General features: G+C 42.7%; 2 protein-coding genes across 5 annotated transcripts in view; one reads left to right on the forward strand and one right to left on the reverse strand.

Moving 5' to 3' along the window:
* Positions 1–974: 974 nt before the first annotated feature.
* On the forward strand, positions 975–13,662 carry rogdi (rogdi atypical leucine zipper). The gene is made up of 11 exons (XM_084038204.1): positions 975–1,149; positions 8,890–8,961; positions 9,813–9,895; positions 10,187–10,241; positions 10,336–10,416; positions 11,093–11,188; positions 11,286–11,384; positions 11,990–12,103; positions 12,194–12,243; positions 12,371–12,497; positions 12,750–13,662. Exons 1-11 carry the CDS (start codon positions 1,075–1,077, stop codon positions 12,789–12,791), a joined length of 894 nt encoding a protein of 297 aa, XP_083894330.1. The 5' UTR covers positions 975–1,074; the 3' UTR covers positions 12,792–13,662.
* Positions 13,663–15,076: 1,414 nt separating this feature from the next.
* Positions 15,077–17,500, reverse strand: part of smim22 (small integral membrane protein 22) — a 4,278-nt gene continuing 1,854 nt past the window's right edge. The window contains exons 2-5 of one of the 4 annotated variants that reach the window (XM_084038206.1): positions 16,451–16,577; positions 16,044–16,175; positions 15,869–15,939; positions 15,077–15,719 (exon numbers count right to left, since the gene is read on the reverse strand). In XM_084038206.1, the coding sequence (XP_083894332.1) occupies positions 15,672–15,719; positions 15,869–15,939; positions 16,044–16,164 (240 nt within the window). In that variant the 5' untranslated portion in view covers positions 16,165–16,175; positions 16,451–16,577 and the 3' untranslated portion in view covers positions 15,077–15,671. Of the gene's footprint in view, positions 15,720–15,868; positions 15,940–16,043; positions 16,176–16,450; positions 16,829–17,500 lie in introns of those variants that run through there. The other 3 variants (XM_084038205.1, XM_084038207.1, XM_084038208.1) reach the window with 3 other exon arrangements.

Consider the following 17,500-nt stretch of genomic DNA (forward strand, 5'->3'; position numbering starts at 1 on the left):
AATTGTGTATACCTGTATTGAGACGGATCACTTGAAATGTAGCCTGTAACTGCTGTCAAGTTCACCCTTTATTTAAAGGAGATCTGTCTTTGTCGTCCTTTTATGTTTCTTTGTGGTCATTTAGAGTCTTTGTTGGTTCGGTTCTCTTTGAGTGACATTTTGCTGTTGAAGGCCAGGGGGCCTCTGACACTTTTGGCCCCTGGGTTTTGGCCCTGTTAGGCCCCCAGTAATCCATGCAAGCTCATAGCTAACTGTAATAATACATTTTTTTATTATAATAGTATCTTTTTAATGTGATCAGCAGGCTGCTGTTTTCAGAAAAAAAGCTCTATAAAGCTCAACACCCAACAGCTGACATTGTTTGAGACTAGCTGGTGAACATGGTGGAGCATTTAGCAGCTAAAGAAAAAAACCCTCTCAGTGGACATTTCACACAGCACAGTAAAAAGAGTGTGCAGACGTTCTTGAATGTGTCATAAACCCTATCCAGGACTACGAATTAGTTTCTTGTACAGATATGACAGTGGATGTGTTGAAATTGGAAGAGGAAAGCAAACTCAGGTGGGAATAACGTTTTGTCACATTTCCCATGTCACCTAAACGCTGCATAATACCGTCTGTTTGTGTGACGCAAGGCGGAAGTTGTATTCCCAAATTAGGACTGATGGGTGGGGCCACTTTAATAGTGAACGTATGACCAGCCTGATGGTGCATTCAAGTGGTTCTCGTAAAGAGCAATATACATTCTTCTCCTAACGGCTATTGGATTTGTATATAATAATATGAAGACATTGCTTTTGTCGTATTGTTTTCAGCAAATGTTGTTAAATATATACATTTCTCATTTCTGCTGGACTTTTCTGAAGTTGTGTACGCCTCTTGGTCCAAAGGGGCGTTTTTTTCATTTGTATTCGCCTCTGATTTGTGTCGCTCATGAGCTCGTCTCTGTTATTTCCGACAGCGCCTGAACGCAACACATCCTCCGCTAATCTAGTAGTAACAGACCTTCATCCCGAGGAGTGAGTCGTATTTAAAGGCTGTTAAAAGCGTGTTTTCGTCTGTGTTCATCTCAACATGCTCAACTCGCAGAGGTCTTTGGCCGAGCTGCCCAAGATGTCGGCCGCCAGTCAAGTGGAGAGAGCCGTGTTGGTAAGCGGCGGTGTGAACGCTCTGCGGCGCTGTACGGTGACGCTAGACGGGGGGACGCGGTGCTGTCCGGTGTTCGAGATTAACTGGTGGCTGAATTAACTGGTGATATTCTTTATACTAGGCAGATGTTTGGGAGGCGTGTCCTTCTGAGGACCCCTTGTTGACTATCCAGGAAATAAACATTTGATCGCTTCTTGTCTTTATCACGTTCATGTGTCGGTGTGTTTGGAAACATTACGGTCCGCTGTAACATTATAACCGTTCGCCAGCCCGTCGGTGAGCTGCCGCTGTCAGGACTCTCCTAGCAGGACTAGCGAATGAGACAGTAGGTGACTGTCCCGATGCCTGTTCAATACACTGCTAACGTTAATAAATCTGTTGAAATGTGTTCTTGTCGTCAGTCTCATATGTTTAATCACACATGGTTAGTAAACTGCTGTCCAGACGGCCCGATAGCTGGTTCTGCTTTAACCCACCCTGCAGGAGAAGCAGTTTCCAGCCCGCTCAGAGCGGTGAGGAGACTGTGGTCAACTGTGGTCTGCTCAGATTAACCTGTGATACAACATCTGCTACCTACCTGAGCGCTCTGCTCAGCTTTCTGCTCAGCTTTCTGCTCGGTCTAGACAGAACCGCTTGGTACCATCAGACATCTGGGCTGTGGAAATATGTTGTGTGGCGACAGAAAAGAAACAAAGACATGTTTGGCGGAGTTCAACGCGGCACATGTGAACACGACTTGGCTGTCAAGTAGCGTCAAGACCCGCAGATACCAGCGCACTGACCTGTGTGGACCTGCTCTGTCATATAAACACTTCCAAATAAAACATGATGCAGCTAAATGTGAGTTTACACACTGTAGTCATGCAGCACACTGCCAGAACTACAATCAGTCATTACTGTAGCAGAAGGAGACACAATGGATCAGTAACAATTCAGAATCACTTTTATTGTCCAAGTATATGTAGACATACACTAAAAATACAAGGCAGTAGCATGTCCTTAATGTACAGAAATGTGACAGACATATCTCATCTGCCAGTTGAGGTGTGTTCCTGTCCTGTTTGAATCCAAACCAGACTGAATTAGTCTGTATGTGGAGTCTGTTCTAATGTTCTTCCAGCGGTTCCAGTGCCCTCCAAAAGTGCAGAGACATGCAAGTTAAGTGAATTAAACTAGACATTTTCAATATCTGTTCAATTGTGACTGTTCACCCGGTGATGTTGAGGTGACCCATCCAAAGTGCATCCCAGTCTTCCAATCAAACTCTGGGCAGGAGTTAATCAGGAGTTACAGTTAATCAGTGTTATTAAATTAACCTGTGGGTGGTTGGGAGCAGGTTTCATTGGTACATGGTACAGACTATATAAACCCAACTGACATGCCCCAACTTTGTGGGTTTGTGAGGAGACGGAGATAGTGAGAGATAGAGAGAGATAAAACATATAAGTCAGACATAGTTAGGTGATTGGTTAGTAGCTGAGTGAGTGAGTAGTCGATAGTTGAGTGGTTGCTGTGAGTAGTAGAGTGTGGCTGTGTGTGTTTGAGAGGTTTATTTGTCTTTATTGTGGTTGTCCTGTTTGTATCTTGTTGTGTATCTGTTTGTGTGTGAAGGGGTGAGTAGGTAGGTTGGAGCAGGTGAGACAGGTGGAGGTAGGAGCTAGGGACAGATAGGGGTGATGGATCCCAAAATTGTGCAGGAGGTGCTCAATTTCAAGCTCCACAACCAGTATCCTGAGGGGTTAACGGCCAAACAAAAATATGTTATCAAAAGGAGAGCGGACACCTCCCGGATTAAAGGTAAGAATGCTTGCCATCTGAAGTTCAGAACACAGTGATCATCTGCCATGGTAAAACTAACAAATGTAGCATTATGTTATTTAAACACCAGATGGAGATCTGCACTACATCTGCAGGCGCAGAAAAAATAAAGCTGAGCACCTTGCTAAGGTTGTATTAAGTGCAGAGGAAGCAAATGATATATTTGAAGAATTCCACTGCAGCCATTTTGGAGGACACTGTGGCGTGGAAAAAACCCACAGTGCCATCATCAGCCGGTATTACTGGCCTGGCATGGAGGAGGACATTCGCAAGTGGGTAAGTTTGTATCTTTAAAATGAGGTGGAACACTCATTCAGCTTGTACAGTAGAGTGTGATGTGTTTGTTCATATACTGCTAGTATGTTTTATTAGTTTTCAATATAATGTATCATGAAATCATTTGTGTGAACACATTCATCATGCTGTTGGAACTCATGTTATGTTTAGATTGCTCAGTGTCCACAGTGCCAGGCCAAGAGAGCGAACGTGAAAGAGAAGAGGGAATACAACCCGATAGAGGTAAGGGAATCAATGGCACATTTTGTCAGCTTTCAATCACAACACTGAAATAGAAATACTATAATGTGTTTTTTTTTTTCCTCCCAGGTAACTGAGCCTCTGGAGCTCGTAGGGATGGATCTAGTGGGTAAACTCACAGTAACCAATGGTGGCAACCAGTACATATGTGTCATGGTTGATTATTTCACTAAATGGGCAGAGGCTTACCCACTAAAGAGCAAAACAGCAGATGAGGTGACCAGTTGTATTCTTGATTTCTTTTACAAATTTGGTGCACCTAAACGACTGCTAACAGACCAGGGCTCAGAATTCCGCAACAAGGTACCATGATGAAGCATTATGACTGCCCGATATGTAACTGCTGCTGTGCTCACCTATTTAATGTTAGTCCAACTGATCATTTCAAGGTCAACTACGGCCTGTGCAAGAAGCTGGGCATAAAAAGGAGCCTCTGTTGCCCCTACCATCCCCAGACCAACGGCCTAGTGGAGAAGCTTAATGGCACCATACAGAGGTATATTTGTGTTCAATAACTTAAGCTCTTCATGAAATATTGAGCTAAACTAATATGTGTTTTGTCATACTGTGCATGAGTATCTAAATTCTTTCCTGTCTCCTTTTTGAGGTCCCTGAACAAACTGGTGGGTGAGAAACCACAATCCTGGGACCAGTTTCTGCAGTCAACTATGTTTGGTCTGCGGACAAAGAAACAGTTGACGACAAAGTATAGCCCATATTTTTTGATGTTTGGGAGGGAGGCCAGGTATCCTTCAGAGGTACCAAAGGAGTATGAAGTAAGTTGCTCTAATGTTCTCATCCTTAAAAAAGGGGCTCATCTATGTCCTCTACATACTAACTGTGATTTGTGCCAGGTAACCGAAGAGAAAGTAGAAAGGCTGGTCACAAAAGAGGAGCTTCCAGAAGGACTAAAAATGCAGCAGGACACGTACAGAGAGGTCAGGACCAACATCGCAAAAAGCCAGGAAATGGTGAGAAGGAGAAAGCGCGAAAGGGGCCAAGATGACCAGTTCAAAATTGGAGATGTAGTTCTTAAAAAGAACATCAGACGGGAGCAACGGAAAGGGGGCAAGATGGAGAGTGACATGATGGGTCCATACCGGATCATGGAACTCGAGGGGAAAAATGTGGTCCTGGCCTCTGAAAAGGGGAAGGCCAAACTTATGTCGAATATAGACCTCCTGACACATTACTTCCAGCCAGAGGAGAGGATCCCTGCCAAATTAAAAAAGGTGTTGGATCCTTCTCCTCTGGCTGGTCCACAAGACCGTGAGATGCCAACCACATCCAGTGCCCTGCCAGCAAGACCACCTTCATCCAGCAAGGCACAGGATGACTGTAATCCTGCAGAAACTTGTCAGTAACCTGACAAAGTACATATAAAATATGAATTTCACAAATGACTGGTATTGCTATGTTTACAGTGATCAGAGACATATGGAGTGGGAGGAAGAGGAAGACGCTGTGGTCCAAGATCGGCCCATACAAATTGTTCTCTGAAGATCTGCTGGTCTTGGCCCCAGGAAAGCTGCTGGAGGGAGAGGTACATTTATATTGGCCTGATATTTGTCTTTCACATTGTCACGACTAATTATTATTCTCATAGATCATAAATGCGTATTTGATGATGGTGGGCCAGAGAGCTGGGGCACTCATCATCGATTCGTATCTCATGACCTCACTCTGGCAAGGAAGAAATACAGGCAGTTTAAGATCGGTGAGTCTCTTTGTCTGTCAGTTTCCCTCCACAGTACATGCATAATGTTTGTTTTTATGTACTTTTTTGGTAAGCTGGACCTCTTAAAGTATGCTGTGGCAGCTGGAGCGGTTTGTCACGGTGGACACTGGACACTCATTGTAAGTAATCTTAAAGTTAACAGATGTAGATGAAACTATGAGACCATCTGATGTATGAAGGCTTGGCTGTCATCTTGTTTGCCTCTCCATAGATCATGTATCTGAAGGAGATGAGGTCCTTGTACCTGGACCCATTTGGGGCCTCTGCAGAACACATAAATCACTGCAAAGATGTAACAAGGTGAATTAAATGCCAACTGGCTGGTCTTTAGGTAGCAACACGAAGCCTTTTCACCATTCAGCTGATCTTTAATTGGAAATGATCTCTTTGGGGCTCATGATACACTTGCCAAACTGTAATCGTTCTGTGTGCAGGGCACTGGTTCGCAAAAAACGACCCGCTGTAGGAAGGTGGACATGCTCGACCATAGAGCATCCAAGACAGACTGATGGGTCCTCATGTGGAGTCTTTGTGTGCAAGGTAACAATTTGATCATGCATGTTCTGACATAATTGGAACCCCTTCAGAATTGTACTCCCTGTTATCACTTTAGCTTGCAGAGCAGATACTTCTAAATGAAACTGTGCAGTATCGTGTGGACCAGGAGGGGGTGGCGACACTACGGCTTAACATGGCACAGGCTCTGGTGGAAAATTCAGGTATTCAGGATTGTACCAGCTACACTGAAATGTGTCCATACTGGCACTGCACTACATTAATGGCTTTTCCCCCCTTAACAGATGACCTATCCCAGCTGTGCCGAGCTTGTGGGGAGCTCAGCTCGGGAGCTGACATTGACGACTGGGTAAGAAGTTTAATTCATATCCTGCCCAGAGTTTGGCTGGAAGACTGGGATGCACTTTGGATGGGTCACCTCAACATCACCGGGTGAACAGTCACAATTGAACAGATATTGAAAATGTCTACTTTAATTCACCTAACTTGCATGTCTGCACTTTTTGGAGGCACTGGAACTGCTGGAAGAACATAAGAACAGACTCCACATACAGGCCCACAGCTAAGAATTAACCCTAGTATCAGGATAAATGTTTGTCGATATTTAAACATCTATCTCTTTCCCTTTCAGATTGAGTGTACCACATGCAGTCTGTGGTACCACACAAGTTGCGTTGGAAGTCCCCCAGCAGACCTTAACTATTTTTGTCCTGCGTGTGTACTTTGATTGAAAATTATAAGGAAGCTACAGACCCGTGTTGGCTACTTCTGGAGGTCCAACCTGCCTCCGGAGCTGCTGATCCCATTCCACACTGCAATAGTCCAGTCTGGAAGAACATTAGAACAGACTCCACATACAGACTAATTCAGTCTGGTTTGGATTCAAACAGGACAGGAACACACCTCAACTGGCAGATGAGATATGTCTGTCACATTTCTGTACATTAAGGACATGCTACTGCCTTGTATTTTTAGTGTATGTCTACATATACTTGGACAATAAAAGTGATTCTGAATTGTTACTGATCCATTGTGTCTCCTTCTGCTACAGTAATGACTGATTGTAGTTCTGGCAGTGTGCTGCATGACTACAGTGTGTAAACTCACATTTAGCTGCATCATGTTTTATTTGGAAGTGTTTATATGACAGAGCAGGTCCACACAGGTCAGTGCGCTGGTATCTGCGGGTCTTGACGCTACTTGACAGCCAAGTCGTGTTCACATGTGCCGCGTTGAACTCCGCCAAACATGTCTTTGTTTCTTTTCTGTCGCCACACAACATATTTCCACAGCCCAGATGTCTGATGGTACCAAGCGGTTCTGTCTAGACCGAGCAGAAAGCTGAGCAGAAAGCTGAGCAGAGCGCTCAGGTAGGTAGCAGATGTTGTATCACAGGTTAATCTGAGCAGACCACAGTTGACCACAGTCTCCTCACCGCTCTGAGCGGGCTGGAAACTGCTTCTCCTGCAGGGTGGGTTAAAGCAGAACCAGCTATCGGGCCGTCTGGACAGCAGTTTACTAACCATGTGTGATTAAACATATGAGACTGACGACAAGAACACATTTCAACAGATTTATTAACGTTAGCAGTGTATTGAACAGGCATCGGGACAGTCACCTACTGTCTCATTCGCTAGTCCTGCTAGGAGAGTCCTGACAGCGGCAGCTCACCGACGGGCTGGCGAACGGTTATAATGTTACAGCGGACCGTAATGTTTCCAAACACACCGACACATGAACGTGATAAAGACAAGAAGCGATCAAATGTTTATTTCCTGGATAGTCAACAAGGGGTCCTCAGAAGGACACGCCTCCCAAACATCTGCCTAGTATAAAGAATATCACCAGTTAATTCAGCCACCAGTTAATCTCGAACACCGGCTGTATGGCTCGCTGTCTCACTGACCGACCCGCCCGGTTGTTAATACAACGTGTGTTGACATCGATATTTGAGCAGAATGTAGCTAGTGGGACGTAAACGCGTAGCTGCTCGTGTAGCTGCTGCTAGCCGACAGGGACACTAGCATCCGCGCGCGACAACGCAGGTGCTGTATCCAGGGCTCGCGCTGCTCCCGGCCATCCTGTGACGATGTTGACAACGGGCCTGTTTGTATGTTGTTGACACTATGCAGCACAACAAATGGTCGTGTAGCCGACTACCAGCTCCTGTAATAGAGGGTCCACTCTTGTAAAGGGCCTGTATTAGCTCACGTTTTATCTCACTTACTACAGTCGTGTGATGTCAACGACATAAGAAGCAAACATGGTGTTCACAGTGATGAACAAAAACCAAGCTAAGCCTCTGAAATCTGCTATACTTCTCACTGGAATGACTTAAAATAAACCAGCGGTTGCTTAGAAGAGCCGACAACCCCATTAAACCAAAGGCACCATGATACGCCTCGGGACACGGTTATTGGTGATCATATGTTGACACGGGTTATTGTAAATAGACTGGAAATGCATTCATTCCGAGTGTTTTATGACGTTAAAGTATGCGTGTTCTTTTTATAAATGTCCCTGGTGTTAACCACTGGAGATCAGAAGGGCCCAATCAAATGGGATGGCAATTAAAGACATAATTAAAAAATAAACACTCAGATGAAATATGAAATCACAGCATTTAGATACTTCTTCTCACATTAACAGCAGTTATTATTTAAAAAATGTCCTCTTCCAAAATCATTTCCCCGCACAACACAAGCTAATTAAACCAGGAGCAAACCTCGGTTCTCTAAAATGAAGCCAACTCTAAAGGTCCTTAATTAGCCATTCTCTCTGCTGGCCACTAGGAGGCGACTCCTGTCTGATTGTATAGAAGTCTATGAGGAAATGACCCTACTTCTTGATTTATTCTCCAGTAAACATATGTTTATGGTCTCAATCTCTGGTTTCAAGTCTCTCAATACAGTATGATGTTCATTTAATAAATTATGGTTAATTTAGAGTCCTTTAGAGTTAATTTAGAGAGACCATAAAGCAAGGGATGTTTTAGGGCGGGGACACCTTTTGATTGACAGGTTGCCACCAGCTTTAGCTGTAAAGTTGACCTTGAACCATGATGCTGCAATGTTATAGTGTATGTGTGGTTATTTTGTAGGAGTTAATTGTTGATTTTGAATTGTTGGTAGGAGGAGGAATTCAACTGGCTGCTTAAAGAAGAAGTGCATGCGGTCCTGAAGCAGCTCCAGGACGTCCTCAAGGTAAATGTCAAGCTTTCATGAATATGTTGTAATTATGGCCTAGTAATGTGGTTGGAATCAATATCGCAATAATGAAAGACCATTCCACCAACTTGAAGTGACAGTGAAAGTTGATCAATGATATTGCATTCATGCAGTGAAATTAGTTTTCAGTAGGTGTCTAACACTTGTAACTGGATTAAAGACCAGAAGTAGAATAAGAGATCAGAAACAATGTCAAATCAAAGATTTCACCACACTGTCATTAGTGTTGCATTGTATACTGATACTAGGAAAGTATCCTGAGACCCTGCTGTTAAAAACGATATTATGCCGCTCCTATGAGTTGTGTTGATGTGCAGCGCTCTACTAAAGAATAGAATGCATCCACAAGAGGACGGTTTTAACTTTGCAGCAGTCAAAACATAATCTTAAGGTCCAGGATTTAGCATGTTTTTGTTTTGGAAGCCTCCCTGTCTCCCCCTGTTGCAGTACCATTCTCAGCCTGAGCTGTTACTGATGGGCCTACGGGGGCGCTGTTTTACAACAAAAAAAAGTCTTAGTAAACGCTGTTTAATGTTGGTTGTAAAATAAATATACTTAGACTTAGACACGTAGACTCAAGTATAGGGGACATCAGATGACTTGATGACTGATGCAATTTTTCATTATTAGGAAAACAACTTTTAAGGTCCATGTTCAGTAGTCTGTTATTACTTTTCCTGATGTTTTAGCTTTTAGTCCGTGGTGTCGTATTGAGATATTTAGGCAGGGTATCGTATTGAGATATTTAGGCAGGGTATCGTATTGAAGTCACAGTTTTGGTATTGTGACCCTAACTGGTAAAAGTACGTTGTCTCTTTCATTAACAGGAGGCGTCTAGGCGTTTCTCCATGCCGATGCCAGGCCTGGAGAGTCAGCAGAAACAGGAAAACTTCATCCTCGGCAGCTCTACGTAATACTCAACCTCTGACCGTTTAATTAGAAGTGTTACTCTTCATGGTTTACAGTTACTTTAGTGAAATCAGTACGCCCTGTCTGTTACAACGTCGTCTTCCTGTGGAGGAAGTGGCTGTCAGGTGATAAGTGATGATCGTTTGAAATATGCCGTGACCCTGGATGGCTGGTTTGGTTATTTCCTCTGTTGTAATCTGTCAGATCAGGTGCTCTCTGTCACACAGTGTGAAGTCTCCTCTTTGCCTAGAGTTCCTCTGGTGATTCTGAAATGTGACGTGTTGTTTTGCAGCATGGATCAAGTGAAGGGGGTGCTGACTCTGCAGGGAGAGGCTCTGACTCAGGCTGTGAGTTCTCATCCAGACTGCACTTCCCCTGTGGAAATCAAACATTGATCTGAGCTAAATGTAACCTTGGTTATCTTTTTGCTTTTCCTGACAGGACATCAACCTGAAGGTTGCAAAGAGCAGCCAAGTGTTGCACTTTCAGTTCAGAGAGGACAAGCTGTGGAAACTGCAGCAGGTACAGCAATGTGTGTTTGTTTGTTTTTTTCCCCTGATTGTCCACTAAAAAGGACATTTTGACTCAGACAATGTAAAACTACACTAACATTCACATTAATTTGACCATCATTGGTGTGATGTCATCTTTCAGCAGTTCAGCCTTGTGTTTAATTGTACGGCGGACTATAGGCTCGCTTGTGTTTGTTGGAACCCATAAAGCAGATAAGTGCTCAGCTGTCATGTGTTCACAGATTTACTGGCATCTCAGATGTACTGTGTTTATATATAATTGTAAATACGCTGTGATGCAATTTAATCATTACATTAGAAGGTTAATATATTGTATCACAGTCTGTGCCCTTTGCGGAAGACATTTCCCTGTTTTCTAGATTTAGATTAAGATTTTTAGAAAAGACAGAATTTTCCGTCTCATCCCATAAACCCAAGGGTCATGTCGAGTAGGTCACCCACAAGTTGTGAAACACTTGCAAGATGGTTGAAGTTAAACATTGACTTGCAATCCACTTGGAATGGTTGAGGTTAGACATCAACTTTTAATGGTTGAGGATCATTTCCTAACTTGGCTTTAAATATAAGAGCTTATTTTTTGTGCGCAAATTTGATTAATACTTAACTCCTGACTTCCTCATTCCGCTCACAGTTCAATCTCTCTCACGTCTCCGTTGGTCCATCAGATCCAGGACGCCAGGAACCACGTGACCCAGGCCCTCCAGCTGCTTGGCAGCCGCGATGACAGCTACCACTTTAAGACGGGGGCTGAGGTTAATAAGGTCTGTCCCCCGTTCCCAACATGGTGGAGTCATCCAGAGCGTTGACTTTGTCACTGACACCAGCTTCTATATCTATCTATATCTATATCTGCCATAGCTCATGGATGCAGTGATGCTCCAGCTGACCAGAGCACGAAACCGCCTCACCACCCCAGCCTCCATGACGCTGCCTGAGCTGGCCACCAGTGGTCTTATGGTACAAGACACACACACACACACACACACACACACGGGGTAGCGGGAGAACTGATTCAGATAATCAAATAAATGTGAAGAATTGAACTGCAGTACAACTTTGAGCCACATGAGGGAGCCTGCGTGTTTGTATCGTTCTGATAACTGTAGCCACTGATAACATTCAACAGTCAGCTATCACATAGTTTGGGCTCTTACAGTTAAAAAATAAACTTTCAGTAGTGATGATCGATGCACCGTAGTATTGCCGCATTAAGCAGGGCAATATTGTATCATTTCACGGGCGAACCTTGATTATATAAACTATAATCGTTTGGTTACAATTGCTTCTTCATTCCACTAGATGGTTTTTTCTGGTGTGGTCATGAAAAAAAATGGACTTGACAGAAGAACACATTTTACATATTATTAAAAAATGACTGTGAAATGAAGTGAAAACATAATCTGATCAGATGAAAGGTAAATAAATCAATATATTATATATATTATGATATCGTATCTTGGAGCCTCTGATGATTCACACCTAAAGAGAAAATGTCCGTTTCTTTAGCGCGAGCACTGTGAGTGCTCTGTTCAGTGTTTGTGTTCGTCTCCTTCCACCACCAGAAAATGTTCACCCCCCCCATGCCCGGAGACGTGATGGTGAACTTCTACATCAACCTAAGCAAACTTTGCCTGACTGTCTACCAGCTGCACGTGCTGCCTTCCAACACCACCAAGGTCAGAACTTGTGGCTCTGCAACACTATAGGCAGCCTCACAGAGTCATGTGACCGCCGTTTCAAGGGCTTTTTCTCTCTCATCCTGGTAGAATTACAAGCCAGCTGGAAGCTCGGTGTTGCACAACCCAGGAGCAATGTTGTAAGAAATATCCTTCCTTCCTCTTAGAGAGACTCCAGTGGGGCTCTAATAGGAACACATGTACCAAGTGTATCTTTGAGGTCCATTTAATCTCTCTTGGCTGTATTTTGCACACTTTCCTCCACAGCGAGCTCAACAACAACCGCTTCGAGGTGAGCCACGTCCACAAGGTGGAGTGTGTGGTGCCCTGGCTCAACGACACCCTGGTCTTCTTCACCATCTCGCTGCAGCTCTGTCAGCAGCTCAAGGACAAGGTGACTGATGACTCTCACATCAGTGGTTTCACATTAACACTATGGACATACATATACACACACACTGAATGTATAAAATACAGATAGAAAGTGGATAATTTGGCTCTGGTGTTTATGGGCCACCGTTGTAGGTGTATTTAAAGTCTTATTTCAGCTTTGACTAGTTGGTTGGTGGATAATAAACTGTGCATGTGTCGTTGTAGTAGTTGTGTATGTAACGCTGACTAAGCTGCTCTGTCCTCCAACCTGCAGATATCCGTCTTCTCCAGCTTCTGGAACTACAGACCTTTCTAATCCACCTTCTGTCCATCCTCCAGAGACCGGTCAGACACACACGAACCACACAAGTGGAAGGGACATCCTGGGAAGATTTTTATTTATTTTATATATAAATATATATATATTGAACACACACACCATCCAGTTATTCAGTTTCAAGTGCTGCATGATGAACTGAAGGAGCCAATCAAAGCCGACATAGAAATATTCCCAGTTCACCCAGCTGACTGACATTTCTTGTGTGTGTGTGTGTGTGTGTGTGTGTGTTGCATCTCACAGCGCTGACTTGAACTTCTCAATGAATGAATGTGATTATTGCTGATTTGTTATTAGAATTTATTTTTGAATGATTTGTTGAATTCAGGCAAATTTGTGTATCTGGTTCCTCTTATCCGTACTGTGTTGTTGTGTGGATCGCTGATTAATGCACTCAGGCCTGGGAGACTAAGCAGTACTAAGAGGTCCCAGTAGACCCAGTGGTCCCAGTAGACTCAGTAGACCCAGTGGTCCCAGTAGACCCAGTGGTCCCAGTAGACCCAGTAGACCCAGTGGTCCCCTTTACAGCAGGTTTAAAGTGTCTTCATGTTGTTGCATTCCCTCCCAATAGAACATGGATTTAGTCCCGTTTAGCACTAGGAGCTTTGTCAAATCTAATACAACATATCTGTGAATTTGATAATGAAAGAAACATTTAAATATGACCAAATAAGTGTTTTCAAAACTATCATTGGTCGGCTCTGGTCCGAATCACTGGATGAGTCGGTAAACTGTTGTTTTCTCCTCGTTTCTTCTTTTCATACAGAAACCATTTTGACTGAACCAAAATTAATCTCTACTTCATATTTGTATAATAATAGTAGCAGAGCACGTACCACAAACTCCAAAATACAATCTTTATTTGACTTTTTGGATAATTCGTGTGTACTTTTGTTAGTGAACACGACACATTCAGGTCAAACTTGCAGAGTCGTAGTCATGTGACCATGCAGCACCCAACCTCCGGTTCTCCCACTGTTTGTCAGCATTGTCAGTTACCGTCGTTTGCACTGTAAGCTGCTCGCTGCCGGCTCAGCCGTCAGCATAAAGCGCTGGGTGCCACACACTATATGGGGAATGAAACGGTGTTGCAAAGAGAAGGGAAAACGTTTGGCTGTGAGGGAATGCAGCGGCACGAGGAAAACGTCTTCTAGACACAATGTTGGTGACAGGATACTGGCAGTTCATTCCCCCCCACAGTGGGATCTGTTCGTGGACCAGTTCCAATGTCCACCCTTCCAGACTGTGAAGTCTGTTTCAAGTATGTGAGGGTTCAGGCTTTAACATTTAACATCTGTCGACTCACACAACGCACTTCACCGACACGGCCGTTAGCTTGTCTTACTTTCCATCACTAATGTAACGTCATCTTACCTGATGCGGTTTCTCCAGTAGGGAAGAGAAAAAGGGAGCGAGACCTGTTGTTAAAGTAAGGTTACATCCGGATACCGAACACAGAGAGACCTGTTGTTATAGTAACGCTACGTCCTGGTACCGAACACACACAGAGAGACTCCACTGTTGGTGGAAAGTCTGTAGAATTATGTATTTTTTCAAAGTCTGATACTTCTACTACATATTGACCTGTGAAATTATCTTTAAAATTAACAAACATCATGTGTGTAATTCATACGGGATCAAAAAATGATTCGTTGACTACTGTACATATTTATTTTTTTCCAAAAAGGGGCCATGGTGGTCCACAGGAAGGGACGCTGCCTCTATTGCTGCGTATGTAGATATGAAGACTTCATTCTAACAGAAACACAACAATTCTTAGTATCAGTAATGAAAACTTAGTTATGAATATAATATGCCATTTCTGACATTAGATCCCCCAAAGTGTGTATATGTATATATCTGAGTCGTACTTAAGGCCTGGAAGTCAGAGACTAATGTGACATTGGAGCTGGGCTACTGCTTGGATTTGTTTTTGTAGTTTTTTGTGATTGTATATTGCTCCATGTTAACTCACATTCCCTGTTCGTTACTGCATCGAGTCTAAACGATAAGCTACTCGTCCGTCTGCTTTTACCTTCATATTTATTTGACACGTTTTGCACATATGTTGTTGATTCCCTGTGAAGCAAACACTAAACCAATCATGAACAAATGATTTAATTCCAGTATTAATCGGTTTTGAAACGCTGCCTATTTATCTGATATCTGTGCAATAAAAATATTCTAACCAATAAGCCGTCTTTGCTGATGTTTCAGCGTCTTGTTCCTCTGGAATGTTTGTTTTATGAAAACAATACAGAAAATAGCAAAGTGGACATTTTTATTACTTTATAGATTTGTTTCCATGGAAATAAAGTAGGAGCAGAATGGACATTTCAATTCAAGTAAGTGTAGCAGGATGGTCCGAGCGGTAGCCATTTATGTGTACCGTTGTCATAGCAACCGTTGTAGTGGGACCATATAAAGTAAAGCCGACTTACAGTAAGTAGGGTGAGATTTTGCAGTAACGACGTGCAGTGGAGTAATAACTCATTAAAAATGTCATCAACAGGAAAGGAAATACAGTCTACAATAATAAAAAAACGATAACTAAATGTAATTAAATATTCATGAAGACAATGGGCCACAATATCTTGTGGGCATCTAAAATATATGATATTTGTGCGTGAAAAATTTTTTAAAAAAACTACAGAGAGATGTTTCCAGCAGTGACAGTAAGAAAAAAAAAAAGATCACGCGTTACAATTTCCATAAATACTAATAATAATAATGATTCCTTAGGTGCGATTTGACTGAATTTGCTTACATACTGGTGCCTGTACAAGCAAAGCTTTGGCAAGAGTCCAGACATGACATCGGTTTGTCCAGCGTGACAACTTGATGAGTGCAGCTCGGCCGTCAGGGCTCCAGCGCCATGTTCTCCACGCCCACCTTCTGTCTGCGAGGCTGGAGACCAATCAGACGCCAACGTCACTATCACATGACACCATTCTCTCCCGTCATCATGACACATCCTGTCGTCTGACAGCTCACGGTATAATAAAGAGTGATTTCTGGTGTGTTCTGCATCTCACTACAGGTGTGTGTGTGTTTACCTTCTCGTCGTTGTCACAGCAACAGCAGCAGCAGCGGATGAGGACCAGGATGACCAGCAGCAGAACCATACCTGAGAACACAGTTGGACCATCACACTTTTATAAAAAGAAAAACAAGAGTCAAAGTCCACCACAATGGTTGCAAATCATTGCAAACCATCACACCGTCACTCACCGATGAAGATGAAGAAGACTGCAAAGGAGACGATGTCCCAGTCAGACCGGAAGAACTTCAGTCTGGAGACCACATGGCTGAAGTGATCTTCCAATTCCTGCTGCAGGTCTCTGCGCTCCATCACTCAGTCTGCTTTCAGAAACACACACATGGAGATATATATACATACACAACGTATATATGTGTGTGTGTGTGTATACAGTACTTTGCTTTATTGTTTATTCTTAATACACATTGTATGCACTGAACACCAAGGCAAATTCCTTCAATGTGAAAACATACATGGAATAAACTCTTTTCTGATCCTGATATATACACACACAGGGTTCGAGTTATGATTTCATCTCTGTCTTTGAAAACTATGGATGTGCAAGTAAATATAGGTTATTATAATTATATAGGTGCACCTTTCGTGACGGCTACGTTAGGCTCCCTGTGATGGCCGCGATGCCCAGAGAATCCGACTGCCCTTTCACTCAGCTACGTGATTAGGATATGACAGCTGATGACTGACGTGGCTCTGCGGTGATGAAACTACAAAGATGGACGACAGAAAGCACAGCGTTCACTTCTCCACATGTTGTTGGTTCTAGAAACGTTTCTGTCAGTGACCAACTTCAGTTAGCAGCTTCCTGTTGCTGCAATCAACTCATTCATACATGGAATATCAATACAACTGTTCAATATCAATATTCCTCATGTGAATTCAACCATAGTTATATTTTGCTATGATCACTTATGAATTATTTATTATAGGCGTATCATGTTGTTTTTAACTGATGCTTCTTGTTATTCAACTAACGATCCCATTTACTGCTGTAACACTGCAAATAAAAAAAAGGATGAACAAATAAAGGATTATCCTGTCTTAAAGGTGTTTATTAATATTATGGATTTTGTCGACTGACTTTTTTCATGAAATTTCGACATTCTATACTATGACTTTTTTTTTTAATTTATTTGACATAAGATTTTTTTTGGGCTGTTTTGGACTCACTACACTCAGAAGTTTGACAGATGATACAAGGGATAGTTTATGACTTTTAAATAATTTTGGACTGATTTTTGGGGAATTTTCGACATACTATACTATGATTTTTTTTTTTTATAATTTGACTATGGTTATGATGACTGTTTTGGACTGTTTTTTCACTACACTCCGACTTTACTTTATGTGAGATACAATAGGTTTTCATTGCTCTTTTTCTTTGTAACAATATTCCATGAATAGTATAATGTTGTAAAGAAGTCATGGTATAGTTTGTCAAAAAAGTGAGGGATAAGTAATGAAAATAAGTCATAGTATGAAGAACACAGTCGCCCTAACCACTTCTCCTTGGCCTCGAGGGAAAACGTCATGAGGTCAAGGAAAGATGAGAAGGAGAACTAAGAAGTATTTAGGAAAAACGTTCCTCTTTGACAACACTTATAGTTAGAGCTGGCTCAGGTTTGAGATG

Source organism: Eutrigla gurnardus (assembly GCF_963514095.1).
Source record: "Eutrigla gurnardus genome assembly, chromosome: 20".
Lineage (NCBI taxonomy): Eukaryota > Metazoa > Chordata > Actinopteri > Perciformes > Triglidae > Eutrigla > Eutrigla gurnardus.

Bases quoted from the DNA above. Each gene is read 5' to 3' on its own strand.
- rogdi (XM_084038204.1), top strand. From the start codon at position 1,075: ATGCTCAACTCGCAGAGGTCTTTGGCCGAGCTGCCCAAGATGTCGGCC. The intron at 1,150-8,889 runs GTAAGCGGCGGT...AATTGTTGGTAG, and splicing joins AAGTGGAGAGAGCCGTGTTG to GAGGAGGAATTCAACTGGCT. The intron at 8,962-9,812 runs GTAAATGTCAAG...TTTCATTAACAG, and splicing joins AGCTCCAGGACGTCCTCAAG to GAGGCGTCTAGGCGTTTCTC.